Raw genomic sequence first — 18,844 nt, forward strand, 5'->3', positions numbered from 1 at the left:
ATTTTCATTGTTAATTCTTTTACTGACATATTTAATATTCAGAATCAACAATATATTTTTAATTTTCATTGTTCATTCTTTTACTGACATATTTGATATTCAGAATTAACAATATATTTTTAATTTTCATTGTTCATTCTTTTACTGACATATTTAATATTCAGAATTAACAATATATTTTTAATTTTCATTGTTAATTCTTTTACTGACATATTTGATATTCAGAATTAACAATATATTTTTAATTTTCATTATTCATTCTTTTACTGACATATTTAATATTCAGAATTAACAATATATTTTTAATTTTCATTGTTAATTCTTTTACTGACATATTTGATATTCAGAATTAACAATATATTTTTAATTTTCATTATTCATTCTTTTACTGACATATTTAATATTCAGAATTAACAATATATTTTTAATTTTCATTGTTAATTCTTTTACTGACATATTTAATATTCAGAATTAACAATATATTTTTAATTTTCATTGTTCATTCTTTTACTGACATATTTGATATTCAGAATTAACAATATATTTTTAATTTTCATTGGTCATTCTTTTATTGACATATTTGATATTCAGAATTAACAATATATTTTTAATTTTCATTGTTCATTCTTTTACTGACATATTTAATATTCAGAATTAACAATATATTTTTAATTTTCATTGGTCATTCTTTTATTGACATATTTGATATTCAGAATTAACAATATATTTTTAATTTTCATTGTTCATTCTTTTACTGACATATTTAATATTCAGAATCAACAATATATTTTTAATTTTCATTATTCATTCTTTTACTGACATATTTAATATTCAGAATTAACAATATATTTTTAATTTTCATTGTTAATTCTTTTACTGACATATTTGATATTCAGAATTAACAATATATTTTTAATTTTCATTGTTAATTCTTTTACTGACATATTTGATATTCAGAATTAACAATATATTTTTAATTTTCATTATTCATTCTTTTACTGACATATTTAATATTCAGAATTAACAATATATTTTTAATTTTCATTGTTAATTCTTTTACTGACATATTTGATATTCAGAATTAACAATATATTTTTAATTTTCATTATTCATTCTTTTACTGACATATTTAATATTCAGAATTAACAATATATTTTTAATTTTCATTATTCATTCTTTTACTGACATATTTAATATTCAGAATTAACAATATATTTTTAATTTTCATTGGTCATTCTTTTATTGACATATTTGATATTCAGAATTAACAATATATTTTTAATTTTCATTGTTCATTCTTTTACTGACATATTTAATATTCAGAATCAACAATATATTTTTAATTTTCATTGTTCATTCTTTTACTGACATATTTAATATTCAGAATTAACAATATATTTTTAATTTTCATTATTCATTCTTTTACTGACATATTTAATATTCAGAATTAACAATATATTTTTAATTTTCATTGTTCATTCTTTTACTGACATATTTGATATTCAGAATTAACAATATATTTTTAATTTTCATTGTTCATTCTTTTACTGACATATTTAATATTCAGAATTAACAATATATTTTTAATTTTCATTATTCATTCTTTTACTGACATATTTAATATTCAGAATTAACAATATATTTTTAATTTTCATTGTTCATTCTTTTACTGACATATTTAATATTCAGAATTAACAATATATTTTTAATTTTCATTGGTCATTCTTTTATTGACATATTTGATATTCAGAATTAACAATATATTTTTAATTTTCATTATTCATTCTTTTACTGACATATTTAATATTCAGAATCAACAATATATTTTTAATTTTCATTGTTCATTCTTTTACTGACATATTTAATATTCAGAATTAACAATATATTTTTAATTTTCATTATTCATTCTTTTACTGACATATTTAATATTCAGAATTAACAATATATTTTTAATTTTCATTGTTAATTCTTTTACTGACATATTTAATATTCAGAATTAACAATATATTTTTAATTTTCATTGTTCATTCTTTTACTGACATATTTGATATTCAGAATTAACAATATATTTTTAATTTTCATTGGTCATTCTTTTATTGACATATTTGATATTCAGAATTAACAATATATTTTTAATTTTCATTGTTCATTCTTTTACTGACATATTTAATATTCAGAATTAACAATATATTTTTAATTTTCATTATTCATTCTTTTACTGACATATTTAATATTCAGAATTAACAATATATTTTTAATTTTCATTGTTCATTCTTTTACTGACATATTTAATATTCAGAATTAACAATATATTTTTAATTTTCATTGTTCATTCTTTTACTGACATATTTGATATTCAGAATTAACAATATATTTTTAATTTTCATTGGTCATTCTTTTATTGACATATTTGATATTCAGAATTAACAATATATTTTTAATTTTCATTGTTCATTCTTTTACTGACATATTTAATATTCAGAATTAACAATATATTTTTAATTTTCATTATTCATTCTTTTACTGACATATTTAATATTCAGAATTAACAATATATTTTTAATTTTCATTGTTAATTCTTTTACTGACATATTTAATATTCAGAATTAACAATATATTTTTAATTTTCATTGTTCATTCTTTTACTGACATATTTGATATTCAGAATTAACAATATATTTTTAATTTTCATTGGTCATTCTTTTATTGACATATTTGATATTCAGAATTAACAATATATTTTTAATTTTCATTGTTCATTCTTTTACTGACATATTTAATATTCAGAATTAACAATATATTTTTAATTTTCATTGTTCATTCTTTTACTGACATATTTAATATTCAGAATTAACAATATATTTTTAATTTTCATTGTTCATTCTTTTACTGACATATTTAATATTCAGAATTAACAATATATTTTTAATTTTCATTGTTAATTCTTTTACTGACATATTTAATATTCAGAATTAACAATATATTTTTAATTTTCATTGTTCATTCTTTTACTGACATATTTAATATTCAGAATTAACAATATATTTTTAATTTTCATTGTTCATTCTTTTACTGACATATTTGATATTCAGAATTAACAATATATTTTTAATTTTCATTGTTCATTCTTTTACTGACATATTTGATATTCAGAATTAACAATATATTTTTAATTTTCATTGGTCATTCTTTTATTGACATATTTGATATTCAGAATTAACAATATATTTTTAATTTTCATTGTTCATTCTTTTACTGACATATTTAATATTCAGAATTAACAATATATTTTTAATTTTCATTGGTCATTCTTTTATTGACATATTTGATATTCAGAATTAACAATATATTTTTAATTTTCATTGTTCATTCTTTTACTGACATATTTAATATTCAGAATTAACAATATATTTTTAATTTTCATTGTTCATTCTTTTACTGACATATTTAATATTCAGAATTAACAATATATTTTTAATTTTCATTGTTCATTCTTTTACTGACATATTTAATATTCAGAATTAACAATATATTTTTAATTTTCATTGTTCATTCTTTTACTGACATATTTAATATTCAGAATTAACAATATATTTTTAATTTTCATTGTTCATTCTTTTACTGACATATTTAATATTCAGAATTAACAATATATTTTTAATTTTCATTGTTCATTCTTTTACTGACATATTTAATATTCAGAATTAACAATATATTTTTAATTTTCATTATTCATTCTTTTACTGACATATTTAATATTCAGAATTAACGATATATTTTTAATTTTCATTATTCATTCTTTTACTGACATATTTAATATTCAGAATTAACAATATATTTTTAATTTTCATTATTCATTCTTTTACTGACATATTTAATATTCAGAATTAACAATATATTTTTAATTTTCATTATTCATTCTTTTACTGACATATTTAATATTCAGAATTAACAATATATTTTTAATTTTCATTGTTAATCCTTTTACTGACATATTTAATATTCAGAATTAATATATTTTTAATTTTCATTATTCATTCTTTTACTGACATATTTCATATTCAGAATCAACAATATATTTTTAATTTTCATTGTTCATTCTTTTACTGACATATTTAATATTCAGAATTAACAATATATTTTTAATTTTCATTATTCATTCTTTTACTGACATATTTAATATTCAGAATTAACAATATATTTTTAATTTTCATTGTTAATTCTTTTACTGACATATTTAATATTCAGAATTAACAATATATTTTTAATTTTCATTGTTCATTCTTTTACTGACATATTTAATATTCAGAATTAACAATATATTTTTAATTTTCATTATTCATTCTTTTACTGACATATTTGATATTCAGAATTAACAATATATTTTTAATTTTCATTGTTCATTCTTTTACTGACATATTTAATATTCAGAATTAACAATATATTTTTAATTTTCATTGTTCATTCTTTTACTGACATATTTAATATTCAGAATTAACAATATATTTTTAATTTTCATTGTTCATTCTTTTACTGACATATTTAATATTCAGAATTAACAATATATTTTTAATTTTCATTATTCATTCTTTTACTGACATATTTAATATTCAGAATTAACAATATATTTTTAATTTTCATTATTCATTCTTTTACTGACATATTTAATATTCAGAATTAACAATATATTTTTAATTTTCATTGTTAATTCTTTTACTGACATATTTAATATTCAGAATTAACAATATATTTTTAATTTTCATTGTTAATTCTTTTACTGACATATTTAATATTCAGAATTAACGATATATTTTTAATTTTCATTGTTAATTCTTTTACTGACATATTTAATATTCAGAATTAACAATATATTTTTAATTTTCATTGTTCATTCTTTTACTGACATATTTAATATTCAGAATTAACAATATATTTTTAATTTTCATTGTTCATTCTTTTACTGACATATTTAATATTCAGAATTAACAATATATTTTTAATTTTCATTGTTCATTCTTTTACTGACATATTTGATATTCAGAATTAACAATATATTTTTAATTTTCATTTTTCATTCTTTTACTGACATATTTGATATTCAGAATTAACAATATATTTTTAATTTTCATTTTTCATTCTTTTACTGACATATTTAATATTCAGAATTAACAATATATTTTTAATTTTCATTGTTCATTCTTTTACTGACATATTTAATATTCAGAATTAACAATATATTTTTAATTTTCATTGTTCATTCTTTTACTGACATATTTAATATTCAGAATTAACAATATATTTTTAATTTTCATTGTTCATTCTTTTACTGACATATTTAATATTCAGAATTAACAATATATTTTTAATTTTCATTGTTCATTCTTTTACTGACATATTTAATATTCAGAATTAACAATATATTTTTAATTTTCATTGTTCATTCTTTTACTGACATATTTAATATTCAGAATTAACAATATATTTTTAATTTTCATTGTTCATTCTTTTACTGACATATTTGATATTCAGAATTAACAATATATTTTTAATTTTCATTGTTCATTCTTTTACTGACATATTTGATATTCAGAATTAACAATATATTTTTAATTTTCATTGTTCATTCTTTTACTGACATATTTAATATTCAGAATTAACAATATATTTTTAATTTTCATTGTTCATTCTTTTACTGACATATTTGATATTCAGAATTAACAATATATTTTTAATTTTCATTGTTCATTCTTTTACTGACATATTTGATATTCAGAATTAACAATATATTTTTAATTTTCATTGTTCATTCTTTTACTGACATATTTAATATTCAGAATTAACAATATATTTTTAATTTTCATTGTTCATTCTTTTACTGACATATTTGATATTCAGAATTAACAATAACAAGGTTCGATTCTAAGCTTATCCTAATCTCATTTTCACTTATCTAATACTCTTCTTATTTACATGGAAACGGGACAGCCCTTTTCCTGTAACATATATATATATATATATATATATATATATATATGTTACAAGAAAAGGGCTGTCCCCTTTCCATGTAAATAAGAGTATTAGTATATATATATATATATATATATATATATATATACACACACTGTGTGTGCAAAATCAAGACTTCAAGACCAGGTGTTGATGGCAACAAAAAGTGTATTTCATTTTATGTTACAATTGTTTCAATGTCCAGTTCGACAATTTCAAGCATTATATCGTTTGAAAATTTTCCAAAACAAGCATTTCTTCAGACTTTATGAATAAACAAACTTTTGGCAATGTAGCATTTTTGAATAGAAAGAAAAAAAAGTGTGGGGGGATCTCTAACGGAAAAAAAATGCGAGAAACATTTACCTTGGTTGTGGTTACAGAAAAGCCCATTTAAATATTGCCATCAACACCTTGTCTTGAAGTCTTGATTTGCACACACAGTATATTAATGCTCAATTATGAAATGTGATAATTTTGTAGCTTAATCCTTAAGTCAACCTTTTTTGGCTTAAAACCTATTGGTATATGAAAATTTACTGAATTACATGAACTCAGTATATTACATATAAGTCTATATATATATATATATATATATATATATATTAATGATGGGACAATTTATCGGAATTAGAAAAATTGGAACTTTTGAAGTATTGGAATTGGTATCAGAATCGAAAAACTTTGTGCCTATTTCATGATACCCAAAATGATTTCTTTATTTTTTAAAATTTATTTTGTTTAAAACAAAATCTTCCACTGATGGTAGTAATGATAAAGTAATAAATATTCATGGATTTTTAACTACCATTAAAGCTAAAAGCTATAGATCATCCTCCCACAAGTGTTATGTTTGAGAAAATAAATGCATATCAAACATGTTTTCATGGTAATCGAGGAAAAAATAATTTTATAGTTAAATATTTAGAAATTTATAAAGAATCGAAATCAGGGAAAATATTGGAATCATGCCATCAATAACAGTATATCATATATATTTATAGAATAGTTTTTTGATATTAACAATAACTAATTAAAAGGGATTTAATAAAAAAAAAAAAAAAAAAAAATGCTCACATAGCACATCTAGTTGCATTAATTTACAGACTGACCTCGTACTGACATTGGCGATTTCTTCCGCCCATCGGCCAGATGTTTTTTTTTTTTTCTTTAATAGATTTTAATGAATATTAAAACAAAAGTGTAAAAGTCGCCCAAATTAAAGATGCACATGACATCGTTTCGTAAATTGTAGATATTATAATCTAGGTAGCATAGAAAAGGTTCTAAGAAAGAGTAACCGCGCCAAGCCCCCCCCCCCCCGCCTTTGCCGGACATACACAAAAAATGCACACACACACATTTTACCTTTTATATATATATATATATATATATATATATATAGATTAGTTTGGAGTCTAAAGGCAATTCACTGTTGGTGTTATGTGGAAAGTTTACTTTAAAAGCTATGCTCTGCACATACTTTTTAGCTTGCACCTACAGAGGGTTACTTGGGCTCATATAACTATTACTTTTTATTATGGAAATCGCTTCAGTCAAGGCATGAAGTCAACTAAGTTAAAATGAATAAATACGACTTCAAAATCAAAAACTAGCCAATGATACATGTTAGACTGAAAGATTTTGACCCAGGAAAGAGCAATTCTTCGTCTTTCATTCAAAACATCGCTCATAGAATGAGGACCAAAAGGTAAAATTAAGAGAAGCAAGAAATATGGAGTTGCCAAAAGTAAATCCAACGTCGATTTTTACTTTAACAATAACTAGTTAACTGAGTGTAAATTCATTGGATTTTTTTTTAGTTAATGGAACTACATCTAAAAAATGAAGTCATCCTCTATTTTACCACCAGAAGTGTATTCGAAGGAATGCAAAAGTGAAAATCTGAAGATACAAATAGAAAACAATAGAAGACACTCCCTATGTGGTCATGGACAACAAAGGCATAGATTGAAATTTCAAAAAATTTCATGACTAAAGAGAGCCTTGATCATGTACGATCAAAGAACTACTACATTGACACATGGAATGATCAGAATGACTACTTAAACAAAGATACCCAATAACCCAGAGAACACCTCCCACAAGAACGGAGTGACTATAGTGAGCAAGAGTGAAGGTTGGAAGGACAGTGGCAACAACAAACGACCGCGTTTGCATTAATCCCAGACAGACAATAGAGCACATCCTCAGTGGCTGCAGTGATAGACCAACTTATACTGATCAAGATTTGATTGACTGTAACTTTAATGTCAAGTATGGGCATAACATGATGATAAAAGAAAAAAAAAAAAAAAAACACACAGATAAAAATGATTAATAACTAGCTGTGCCTTAGTACTTTATATATTGATTCTATAATATACATAATTACGAAATGAAGCCCTCAAGCAATACCGGATAGCCTTGCTAGCAAGAGATAAATTAAAATGTTCACATTAAAAAATGGTACTGCTGATAAAAAAAAAAAAAAGTATGCTTAATTATTTCATTGTTATTATAGATATTTTTTTTTAGAAGTATGTGTAAGTGACTGTCCCCTTCATATCCAATTGTAATTAAATGTTGCTCTTTGATCATTATTGTATTGTAACAATGCAATTACAATAGTGATCAAAGACCAACACTTAATGTCAATTGAAAGTGGAGGTTAACCACACTTCCAAACACACACACACACATATATATATATATATATACTAGCTGGACGCCTGGCATTGCCCGGTCATACAATATGCTTAAAAATATTTTAATTCATGCTGATTGCATATGTATTATTATAGAATCAATCCTCTATTAAATATTATATATTACAGGGAATAATTTGTCTAGTGGAATAATAAAAAAATAAATAAATAAATAAAATAACAATAACATCGTTCATCAAATTCCGTCTGTTTGTTTACAATATCATGTCACCTGATATTTGGGCTTAACAATGAATGCCCTGGAAAAGTCACTTCTGGCTAATGTTTAGTTTTAAAATATGCAAACTTAGAAATGATTTGTGGCGATTTTATCGTAAATTGAACTCATTAATAAGAAAAAAATTAAAATAAAATAGTGAGGTACAACTGGGCTTGAACAGGGAATCATTCGATTTGTAGTCAAATGCTCGACCACTGAGCTATATCTCCAGATGACAATAGATCTGTTTTTTTTTTTTTTTTTTTTTTTTTTTTTTAAGAAGAAATGATTTGCTGAGATCTTATTATTTCCATTAGCCAGTGTAACGTAAATTATTCCCTATAAAAATTCTTTTTTATTATCTATAAGAAAGAGTATTTTTAGGTTCGGATTTTTTCGATACTTATTGGATGAATTTCTGTACAAAACATATCTAAGAACACTGCCAGACATATAAATTACATTTGTGTGAAATTTGAAAAAGATATGCGGTTTAAATGTTTCCGATTTACAAAACTGACCGGAAATGAGAATCGTCATCAAAAAAGAGTTTGTAGGTGACTACCATTTTTAATGTTTACATGAAGCAAAACCAGATTTAATTAGAAATTGATAAAAGATAACTATCATTTTTAATGCTAATTTCGTCATAAAAATGTGTGTATGATCATCACTACTGGTGGTGATGGTATGACTCCTTTTGTCTCAATTTTTGCCGCTAATAGATCTACAAATCCACATGTCACATAGCAAGGCTATGTTCAGATGAGACAGTTTGAGTGACACCTCAAAAATCAGAGGTGACCTCAAAGTGGAAGTTGATGAAACCATCTGATTTTCGGACGGGGGGGGGGGGGGTCTGTTTTAGCTAATTACTTAAGCAGATGTGAAACGTGGCTGTTCCTTGAGAAGCCTCAATGAGGGTGGGGTAGTCATGTACAATGTGGCTAGGTATACCGAGACAAGCGATCTATTTGTTTGTCTACTGCTTTTTTTTTTTTTTCTCTTTCTCTGAAGCGGCAGTCTGCATGTTCAAGTGTTTGTATCATTCTCCACACTGGATTTATGAACAGTCAGAATTATTTACATTAATATACCTTATAAACTAACATTTTCTTTTTCAACTTTTACAATAGTTGGTGAATTGTTATTTTAGTTGACTTTATGGAGATCTGTGATCAAGCTTTTCTTTCAATTTGAAGCCTACAATTATATCAACCATATGCTAAAATCTGAAATCCTGGAACAAATTGATCAACTGATTTGCAAAGATTTCTCTGTAGAATAAATTACTTATTTAGCCAGTAGAGTTAGTTTCCTAGAAGTACATCCAATGAAAAAACATGTCTACCAAAAAGTGCTCAATGAATAAAAAGAGCAGGTATATTAAATTTATTTATACAAACATTGATGACGCGGGTGATTACAGAAACATGTATGCACATATGTAGCCATCAATGTTTGTATAAATAAATTTAATAAGAATAAATTACTTATGAAAATTCTTACTAAATTATTCCAAAATGACACAACCATGAACCATTACAAAAAGATACAAAAAAAAAAAAAAAAAAAAAAAAAAAATAGTAATAATCAACTCATTCTGCAATTAAAACTGCATAACCATGTTGACACATTGGTTCTTGTTAGCGTTCAAAAATTAAGTATTCTGGGTGAGTATCTATTCCATCAATAGTTAATAACTAATTAAAGTGATTAAAAAAAAAAAATATGCTCACATAACACATCTAGTTGTGTCACTTTACAGACTGACCTCGCATTGACATTTTTAATTCATTCGGCCCACCTGCCAGATGTTTGTTTTTTTTCAATAGATTTTAATGAATATTAAAACAAAAGTTGGAGTGCCATAAAAGAAGTTAATGAACTGACTAACAACCAAACAATCCTCACTCCAACACAATGGAACATTCCAATTTGTTGTTCAAACAAAAGACAAGAACATGAATAGAAATGTGGGTACTCATGCAAAGAGTGATCCAGACGTAACTCAGCACACACCCGGCTTTCCCCGGAACATGCCATCAACAGTCAGAGTAAGCCGAGCATCGCCGAGGAAATTAAGCTGTTTGACGTAACATAAAACTGAGCCAATGACAATGTAGTGTGATGGCTTTCAACGCGACACGCGTTTGTGTGAGTTGAAAATTCAAAGCAGCAGACGACAATCATGAAGAGGAAAAGAAAAGAAAACTAGTAAAAAAAAAAAAAAAAAAAAAAAAAAAAGCACACCATTTGCATACTTTCACTTAAGGAAAAAACCCATGAATTTTACAGCATTAGCTGAGCAGTTGAAAACACCAGCGGGAGTCCTGGAATTTTGTCAGAATAGGAAATTACTAGCACGGATGAAAACATGTCCCTCATGTGGACATCGATGCACTCTTATTGTAAGACGTAAGATAAGCGATGGCTATGTCTGGAGGTGTCAGGTTAGCAAATGCCGAACTTTTACCTTGATCCAGACTGGAACTTTTTTCGCAAAGTCCTGGCTGGCAATTGCCATAATACTAAAAATAATCTACTTGTGGTCGTTTGAGAGAGCAATGCAAAAAGACTTCCAGCACGAATGTGAAATTTGCTCAATGCACACCATTGCTGACTGGAAGAATTTCCTAAGAGGTATTTGTGGGGAATATTTTCTAAGGAATCCCTAGCAGATAGGAGGCCCAGGCCATATGGTAAGGCAACGTCGGCAGATAACTCACACTGGTCTGGATCTTTGGTGGATATGACCCTGCCGAAAAGGAGGGTTTCTTGGTGAGTGTACCAAACCAAAATGCCGAAACCTTCCTTCCATTAATGACCACAGTCGTATCAGACTATTGGGAGGCATACAACAAAGTGGAGGGAAAGGGGTATCACCATTTGATAGTGAACCACACACAGCCTTCACTTCGTAGATCCCGAAATGAAGGCTACGACGAATGATGTAGAGTGAATGTGGAAGGAAGCAAAGCAACACAACAAAGTAGAATGCGAGACCAACCGGGAACTTTTGGACACATATTTCCTAGAGTTTATGTGGAGGCAAACATTTGGTAATGCTCTGTTTGTCTCCATACTAGATCAAATCGTCGAAAGCTACCCAGTTGATGACGAGCTTCCTTGCACGTCCACTACCACCTCTGTGTCCACTTTGATGTTGTGTGATGCCCTCCAACAGTCTGAGGAAACAACACCATCTGTTTTAATATGAAAAACAAAAAACAAAACAAAAATATCCCACTGTTTTCTTTCAGGTTTTATAGTTTCCAGATTTTTCCTTAAAAATGTTTTGTTTCAACTTTTCTATTTTTTCAGGTTTCCTTTAAACAAAAAAAACCCACCCCCTCTCAAAATATTCCTAGAAACTATTTACTTGACTTACCTTTGAACCTTTTCTCAAACAAAAAAAAAAAAAACACCAAAAATCTTTTTAAAAGTTTCAATGTTTCTTGAAAATAAAATATTTAAATAAAAAAAACTTTATAGATACAAAATTCCTTGAAAGTATTTATTTGACTTACATTTGAACCTTTTCTTGAAAAAAAAAAAAAAAAAAAAAAAGTTAACATTATTTAAAAAAATATATATACAAAAAAAAAAAATATTAAAACATTTTTCTTTACAGTTAATAAAACTTAAAAATTAAGGTAGGTTTTTCTTTTCTTGTATGCTTTCATCGGTGATGCTTGGCTTACTCTGGCTGTTGATGTCATGTTCTGGGGAAACCCGGGCGTGCGCCAAGTTACGTCCGGATCACTCTCTGCACGAGTACCGAAATGTGCAAATTGAATTCGATTTAAATGGATTTGTCACAAACAGAGAGTCATTTTATTTAAAACTAGCCTGGGGGCCCAGCGTTTCCCGAGTGTTTGAAGGTGTGTGTTGAGCAAAAAAAAAAAAAAAGTGGTAGTAGGCAGGAAGACTCGAACCCGTACCACAAAGGAGGAAAAGAACATGAAAAAAAAAAAAAAAAAAAACGTGATGTCTGCCGTTGCGTCCATCACAAAACTGGAAATGACGAATGTTTAAATTAAGGCTAGACAATCAAAAAGAAGGGATGACTTTCGAAAATATCAGCGAAAAAAGCGACCCCTCCCTGTAGAAAAGTGCCCAGCTGAGGGTGATGGAATTAATGTTCTGGGCCAATTTTTTGATATTTGTCATCTGAAGGGTTGAGCTTCAAAACGATACTGATCTCTTGAAAATCGGTCATCTCTGTCGAAAGTTTTAGGCATCATACATACATACATTTAAACAGACAGCTGAAATTTATATTATAGATTAGTTTGGAGTTTAAAGGCAATACACTGTTGGTGTTATGTAGAGTTTTTCACTTTAGGAATTTAAAAGCCATGCTCTGCACATAGTTTTTAGCTTGCTCCTACAGAGGGCTACTTATCATTGGCAAGTTTTTAATCTTGAAGTAGTTTTTTTTTTCTTTCTTTAGCTCCTTACATTAAGTGGCTTGTCTGGAGGGATTTCCATAAAAAAAAAAAAAGAAAAAAGAGAAATATATCTACTTTAATTGATGTTCTATTTGAGCTACAAGATCATCAAAGTTATGTTCAGCCTAATGAGTATCAGATGGGTAAGCATATGGGAATACATACATACGCTGTATGTACAACTGCATGTTAAAAACTGCAAAAGTAATTGCTAAAAATTCTGCCCAAGCAGGATAAACATTAGACCGGAGACCACTTGTGAAGTTGGTATTCCTTAGAAAGGAGGAAGCAGGCTGAACTCATCCAAGGTGCTTGCTGTATAGAAGGATGACAACTCTATAACCCAAATATTGCAACATCACTGGCACCACTTAAAAGGAGACTTTGCTGATTTGATCATGTTCTCAAACGTCCCAATGAAAGAATTCATCCACGTTGTCAACTAGTATTCCCTCCTTCAGGAAAATTTCCAGACATTATTGGTTTTAAATTAAATCTTGCGTAAGGTAGGGTTTTGAAAAGTGTGTAATGCACTAACCCACAAATGCCTGAGTAACCCCGTCGGGATTTCCTAGTAGAGTGCCTTAGGTGATTAACAATGAACTAAATCCATTCTCAAAGAGAAGGTAAAGCTTGGGAACTGAATAGAAACATACCTTCACTGAAAACAACAAAGAGACCTATTTATGCTATTTTGATTAATCGGACATTTATTCTCATTTTGGGCGTTATTAGCACAACGCTTCGGTCGCTGTACTCTGACCTTCTTTGGGTGTTGAATACATGTTTCCTTTTCTCTACTAAGGAAAAGAGTAGTAGAGGAAAAGGAACGTATTCAACATCCGAAGAAGGTCGCAGAGTACAGTGACCGAAACGTTGTGCTAATAACACCCAAAATGAAAATAATTGTCCGATTAATCAAAATACAAACATTCACATCTCATCTAAAGAATTCAGAATTGCAACAAAGACACATGTCGGACTGATTGTCGAGGACATATCCTTGACTAATAAATTACATCTACTCATGCTAATGTAACCTCTGACCTTCTTCAGGTGCATCTTTTTGAACTCAAGGAACACATGGAATTTCAAACAGAACCCTGTATTTAATCCATGGGATAAATTGTTCTCACATATACCGATAGCTGCAAAAGTATACAATGAGATGTTTCTTAATAGAATACAACCTGAAATGGAAGAGATGTTGAGAAGAAATCAAAATGGGTTCAGAAAAAGCTGCTCAACAGTTAAAAGTTTGACTGTTAGAAGAATTATTGAAGGAGTAAAAGCAACTACCGGAAACACTGCTGTTTATAGATTCTTCAAAAACTTTTGATTCAGGGAAAGGATTAAACATATTTTGTTGACATATGATATTCCTGAAGAAATCATTTCGGCCATAATAAGAATACTAAAGCTATGGTGCACTCTCCAGATAGCGACACCGACTTCTTTGAAATAAAAGCTGGCGTATGACATTCTGGCTCCATTCTTATTTGTGATCTGCCTCGATTATGTACTGAAACACTGTTGATCAATATGGAAAATATGGACTAACATTGTCTCCAGCAAGAAGCAGACGATATCCAGCAAAGAAGATTACCGATGTCGATTATGCTAATGATCTTGCTTTATTAGCTGATGACAATGCTAATGCACAAAAGTGGTTACTCTGGAAAAGTCAGCTGTCATAATTGGACTGCATACAAACTAAAACAGAATATATGTCCTTCCACCAAACCGACCCAATTGAAATACTAAACAGAACACAAGCAAGTAGATGACGTTTAATATCTCGGCAGCCACATTGAATCCACTGAAAAAGACGTCCATGTCAGAATAGCCAAGATTTGGAGTGCACTTAACCGGCTGAAAGTTATATGGAAATCTGCCCTCTTGGAACAGATCAAGACAAACATTTTTTAGAGCCATAGTGGAGACAGTGCTGCTTTATGGTTCATCAGCATGGACTCTCAATAAAAAAAACAAAACAAAATAAAACTTGAAAGTAAGTTAGAAAAGACTTACACTAGAATGTTCCGGGTTGTGTTAAAGTTAAACTGGAAAACAAACTCAACCATTAGCCGTCTGTATGGTTGGTTGCACAAGATCACTCTAGTAATAAGAGAAAGAAGAACACGATATGCCGGACATTTCTACAGAAGAGAAGATGAGGTTGTCAGGGATATGGTACTATGGGATCCTAAACATGGAACCGTTAAAGTAGGAAGACCTGTCAAGACGTACACACAATTATTGATAGAAGACACTGGCTTACAACTTGAAGATTTTCCTAAGGCCATGGAAGATAGACCTGTGAACGGAAAAAGTCAATTTGGTCTGGGCAACCCGTCCAATATGAGGAGATTGTTCTCAGCCCGTCAATCATGACAGAGAAGAAGCATTAATTATAAATGTTATTCTCATTTACTATTGCCTATAGTTAAGATTGAACCTTCACTGAACTGATTAATATGTAACGTTCTTAAGTATTATGCCACCAAACCACGTGGACAATTCTAGTAATAAGTACATATCTAGGTTTTGTTTGGTTGTGTGGTTTTATGGCATATCAACCCCTTTTCAAGTTATTTAATGTCAAATTCGGTTATTTTAGTAAAAGTTTTTATGCTTTAAGTTCTTTGTATTTTCAAATTTTTTATTTATGGTGCTTGGTTTGGTTGTTTTGTAGAAAAAAATTTGTGTTTTCATTTTTTAGTTTGCAGAACATGATTGAGTTTTGGGTACTCATGCAGAGAGTAATTCGTGCTGAAATAATAACGTTATTATTTAAAAAGCCATTCTTAACATGGGAGGGGAGGGTGTTATGCACCTATTCTGTACAATTGAATAAAAAGATGGTGCTAGTGCACTTACTAATTCGCGCTATTTTTTTAAAATCGTATTTCCAAGTTTAATTAAAGTTTTATGGGTTTTTTTTTTATTCAATAGTAAGGTTAAAGTATAGAATAGGTACAAAACACCCTCTCCTCCACATGTTAAGAATGGCTTTTTAAATAATAACGTTATTATTTCAGCACGGATTAATAAGTGCACTAGTACCAAAAAAACATATAAACCTTTAATCAAACGTGGAAATACAATTTAAAAAATAGCGCGGATCACTCTCTGCATTAGCACCGAGTTTTGCAAAGAAAAAAAATGTTTAGTATATTTTAGGTCAGGAAGCCGGTATCTTCAGACAGCCTCATCTGGCAGCACCAGGAGTATCTAGATAAGATTAGATTTAAGACTCCAAAACTTTACACAAGAATTGGTCACATGGACCCATGGCGTAACAGTTAAAGGCGATAAAAACTAACCATAACATAATAATCAACATTTTTACATAGTCATGGCTAACGTAATGAGAACACTTAAATTCAATTAAAAAGTTCAGTTCGAAATTAAGTATAAGTTCCAGAGTTTGAAAAGATGCGAAAGAAGGTCGGAGATTGCATCGGTCAAATATAACAACCAAGAGGAGAAGAATAGACCGAATAATACAAATTATAGGTAAATTGGTTAGCCCTTCCTTCTCCCGAAAGGTTGGCATATTTTATCGACTAGTTTATGTATTTATTTTTTTCTGCAGCCGGTGACAGGGCAAACTTTTTTATGGATTATTTTCCAACAAAGTTGCACAATAAACAAATTTGTCTTATCACCGCTGCAAAAAGAACAACAAAAAAACAAAACTAGTCAATAAAATATGGCAGTCTCTCTGGGAGCTAACCGTTTCAATATACCCTAAATTATCAAATTTCATGTTAAAACCTGGTTAAAATGATAAAATCTAGTTCTATCTGTGTTTGTTTAATGTTTACATCAGTCTGTACATTAATGTTTACCATTTTTAAAAATGCAAACGAACTTGGCTGTTTTCTTTTTGTTTTTCAGAATAACAGTATTATTTTAAAACTGGTAAATATTAATCAGAAATTACTTTTCCAGGGCATTCATCGCCAAGCAGCTGATGCAAATGTAAATAAACACAGACCTCGTTTTTTTTCCCCTACATATTTGGATTAGGGTTTCCTCGTTTTCAGAGCTCAAATAAATAAATAAATAAATAAATAATAAATAAATAAATAAGTACTTACGGACCGTGCTGAAATAGTAACGTTATTTAGAAACCCATTCTTAACACGAGGAGGGAGAGCGTTTTTTTTTTTTTTTTTTTTTTTAACTATTCTATACGTTACCTAACAATTTAATAAACCAAATGGTACTTAGTAGAGAAGGTACCGTGCTATTTTTAAAAATAGTATTTCAAGTTAAATTCAATTTTTACGGTATCTTTTGTTTATTAAATTGTTAGGTGAAAGTACAGAATTATGAATGGCTTTCTAAATAACGTTATTGTTTCAGCACAGTACCTTCTCTGCATAAGTACCACGTTATTATTTAGAAAGCCATTCTTAACATGATGAGGGAGTAGGGGCGTTTAAACTATTCTGCATCTTCATCTAACAATTTAAATAAACAGAAGGGTACTTACGCAAAAGAGAAGGCACCGTGCTTCGCTATTTTTTTTAGATAAGATTTTTAAGTTAAAGTAAATTTTTACGGTATTGTTGATTTATTAAATTGTTAGGTGAAAGTACAGAATAGTTCCTTCCCTCTCCATGTTAAGAATGAGTTTCTAAATAATAACAGGTCAATGTGCACTCCACTGAGTGCACTTTGTTCAACCTGCAAAGGGGGTTTATTCCGAAAGCCATTCTTAACACGGGAAGTTGAAAATAAAATGTCTTTCAGAATAAACAGTCCCCAACCTCATGTTAAGAACGGTTTTCGGAATAAATACCCCCTCCCAACCTTTGCATGTTAAGAACGGCTTTCGGAATAAACACCTTTGGCAGGTTGGACAACCACAACCAGTAGTGAGTGCACACTGACGTGATAACGTTTATATTTCAGCACGATTCGTATTTTGTATTTGGAGACGGGAGTGAGTCTATAAAAGTGGTGTTTCCCAAAACACCTGAAGAAGACCAGAGGGAAAGATGCTCGAAACGTTTTGATAACTTGTCTCAAAAAAAAAAAAAAAAAACTTACCTTTCCTCAGCTAATTTGGTCGGAACATTTGTGAAAATGATGACAAAGAAGACTAATATGTACATTTCTTGCGGACGACGACATGGAAGGCAGTTTTGTTTTTTTCTTTGGTGAATTGGGTGAGATTTAAAAAAAATTTTTTTTTTTTTTTTTTAGTGTGAGGATTATCAATTAAAATCCGAATTTCGTTGACGTTATACAAATAATCAAGTCGGAACGAAGCACATAAAACAACAGAGGCGAAAGAACTAAAAATCAGCGTCTATTGCCATAACGAACAGGTGGAGAGGAAACAAAACTAACGAAAAAGTATTGTAAAAAAAATATAATAATATTATTATCATTCAACTAAGAAGGCACCATGTTGTTTTGAAAGCAAAACTCACGTGACA

The 18,844-nt window shown here is 28.3% G+C and overlaps 1 protein-coding gene across 2 annotated transcripts in view; it reads right to left on the reverse strand.

Annotated features, from left to right (window-relative positions):
* Positions 1-18,844, reverse strand: part of LOC145296703 (N-acetylglucosamine-1-phosphodiester alpha-N-acetylglucosaminidase-like) — a 56,488-nt gene extending 37,644 nt beyond the window's left edge. For both annotated transcript variants that reach the window (XM_080142683.1, XM_080142692.1), the window contains exon 1: positions 18,453-18,844. In XM_080142683.1, coding sequence (XP_079998809.1) covers positions 18,453-18,517 — 65 coding nt within the window. In that variant the 5' untranslated portion in view covers positions 18,518-18,844. The remainder of the gene's footprint in view (positions 1-18,452) is intronic.

The sequence above is a fragment of the Euprymna scolopes genome, chromosome 2 (assembly GCF_053919585.1).
Source record: "Euprymna scolopes isolate OS-2025 chromosome 2, ASM5391958v1, whole genome shotgun sequence".
NCBI classification, from domain to species: Eukaryota; Metazoa; Mollusca; class Cephalopoda; order Sepiida; family Sepiolidae; genus Euprymna; species Euprymna scolopes.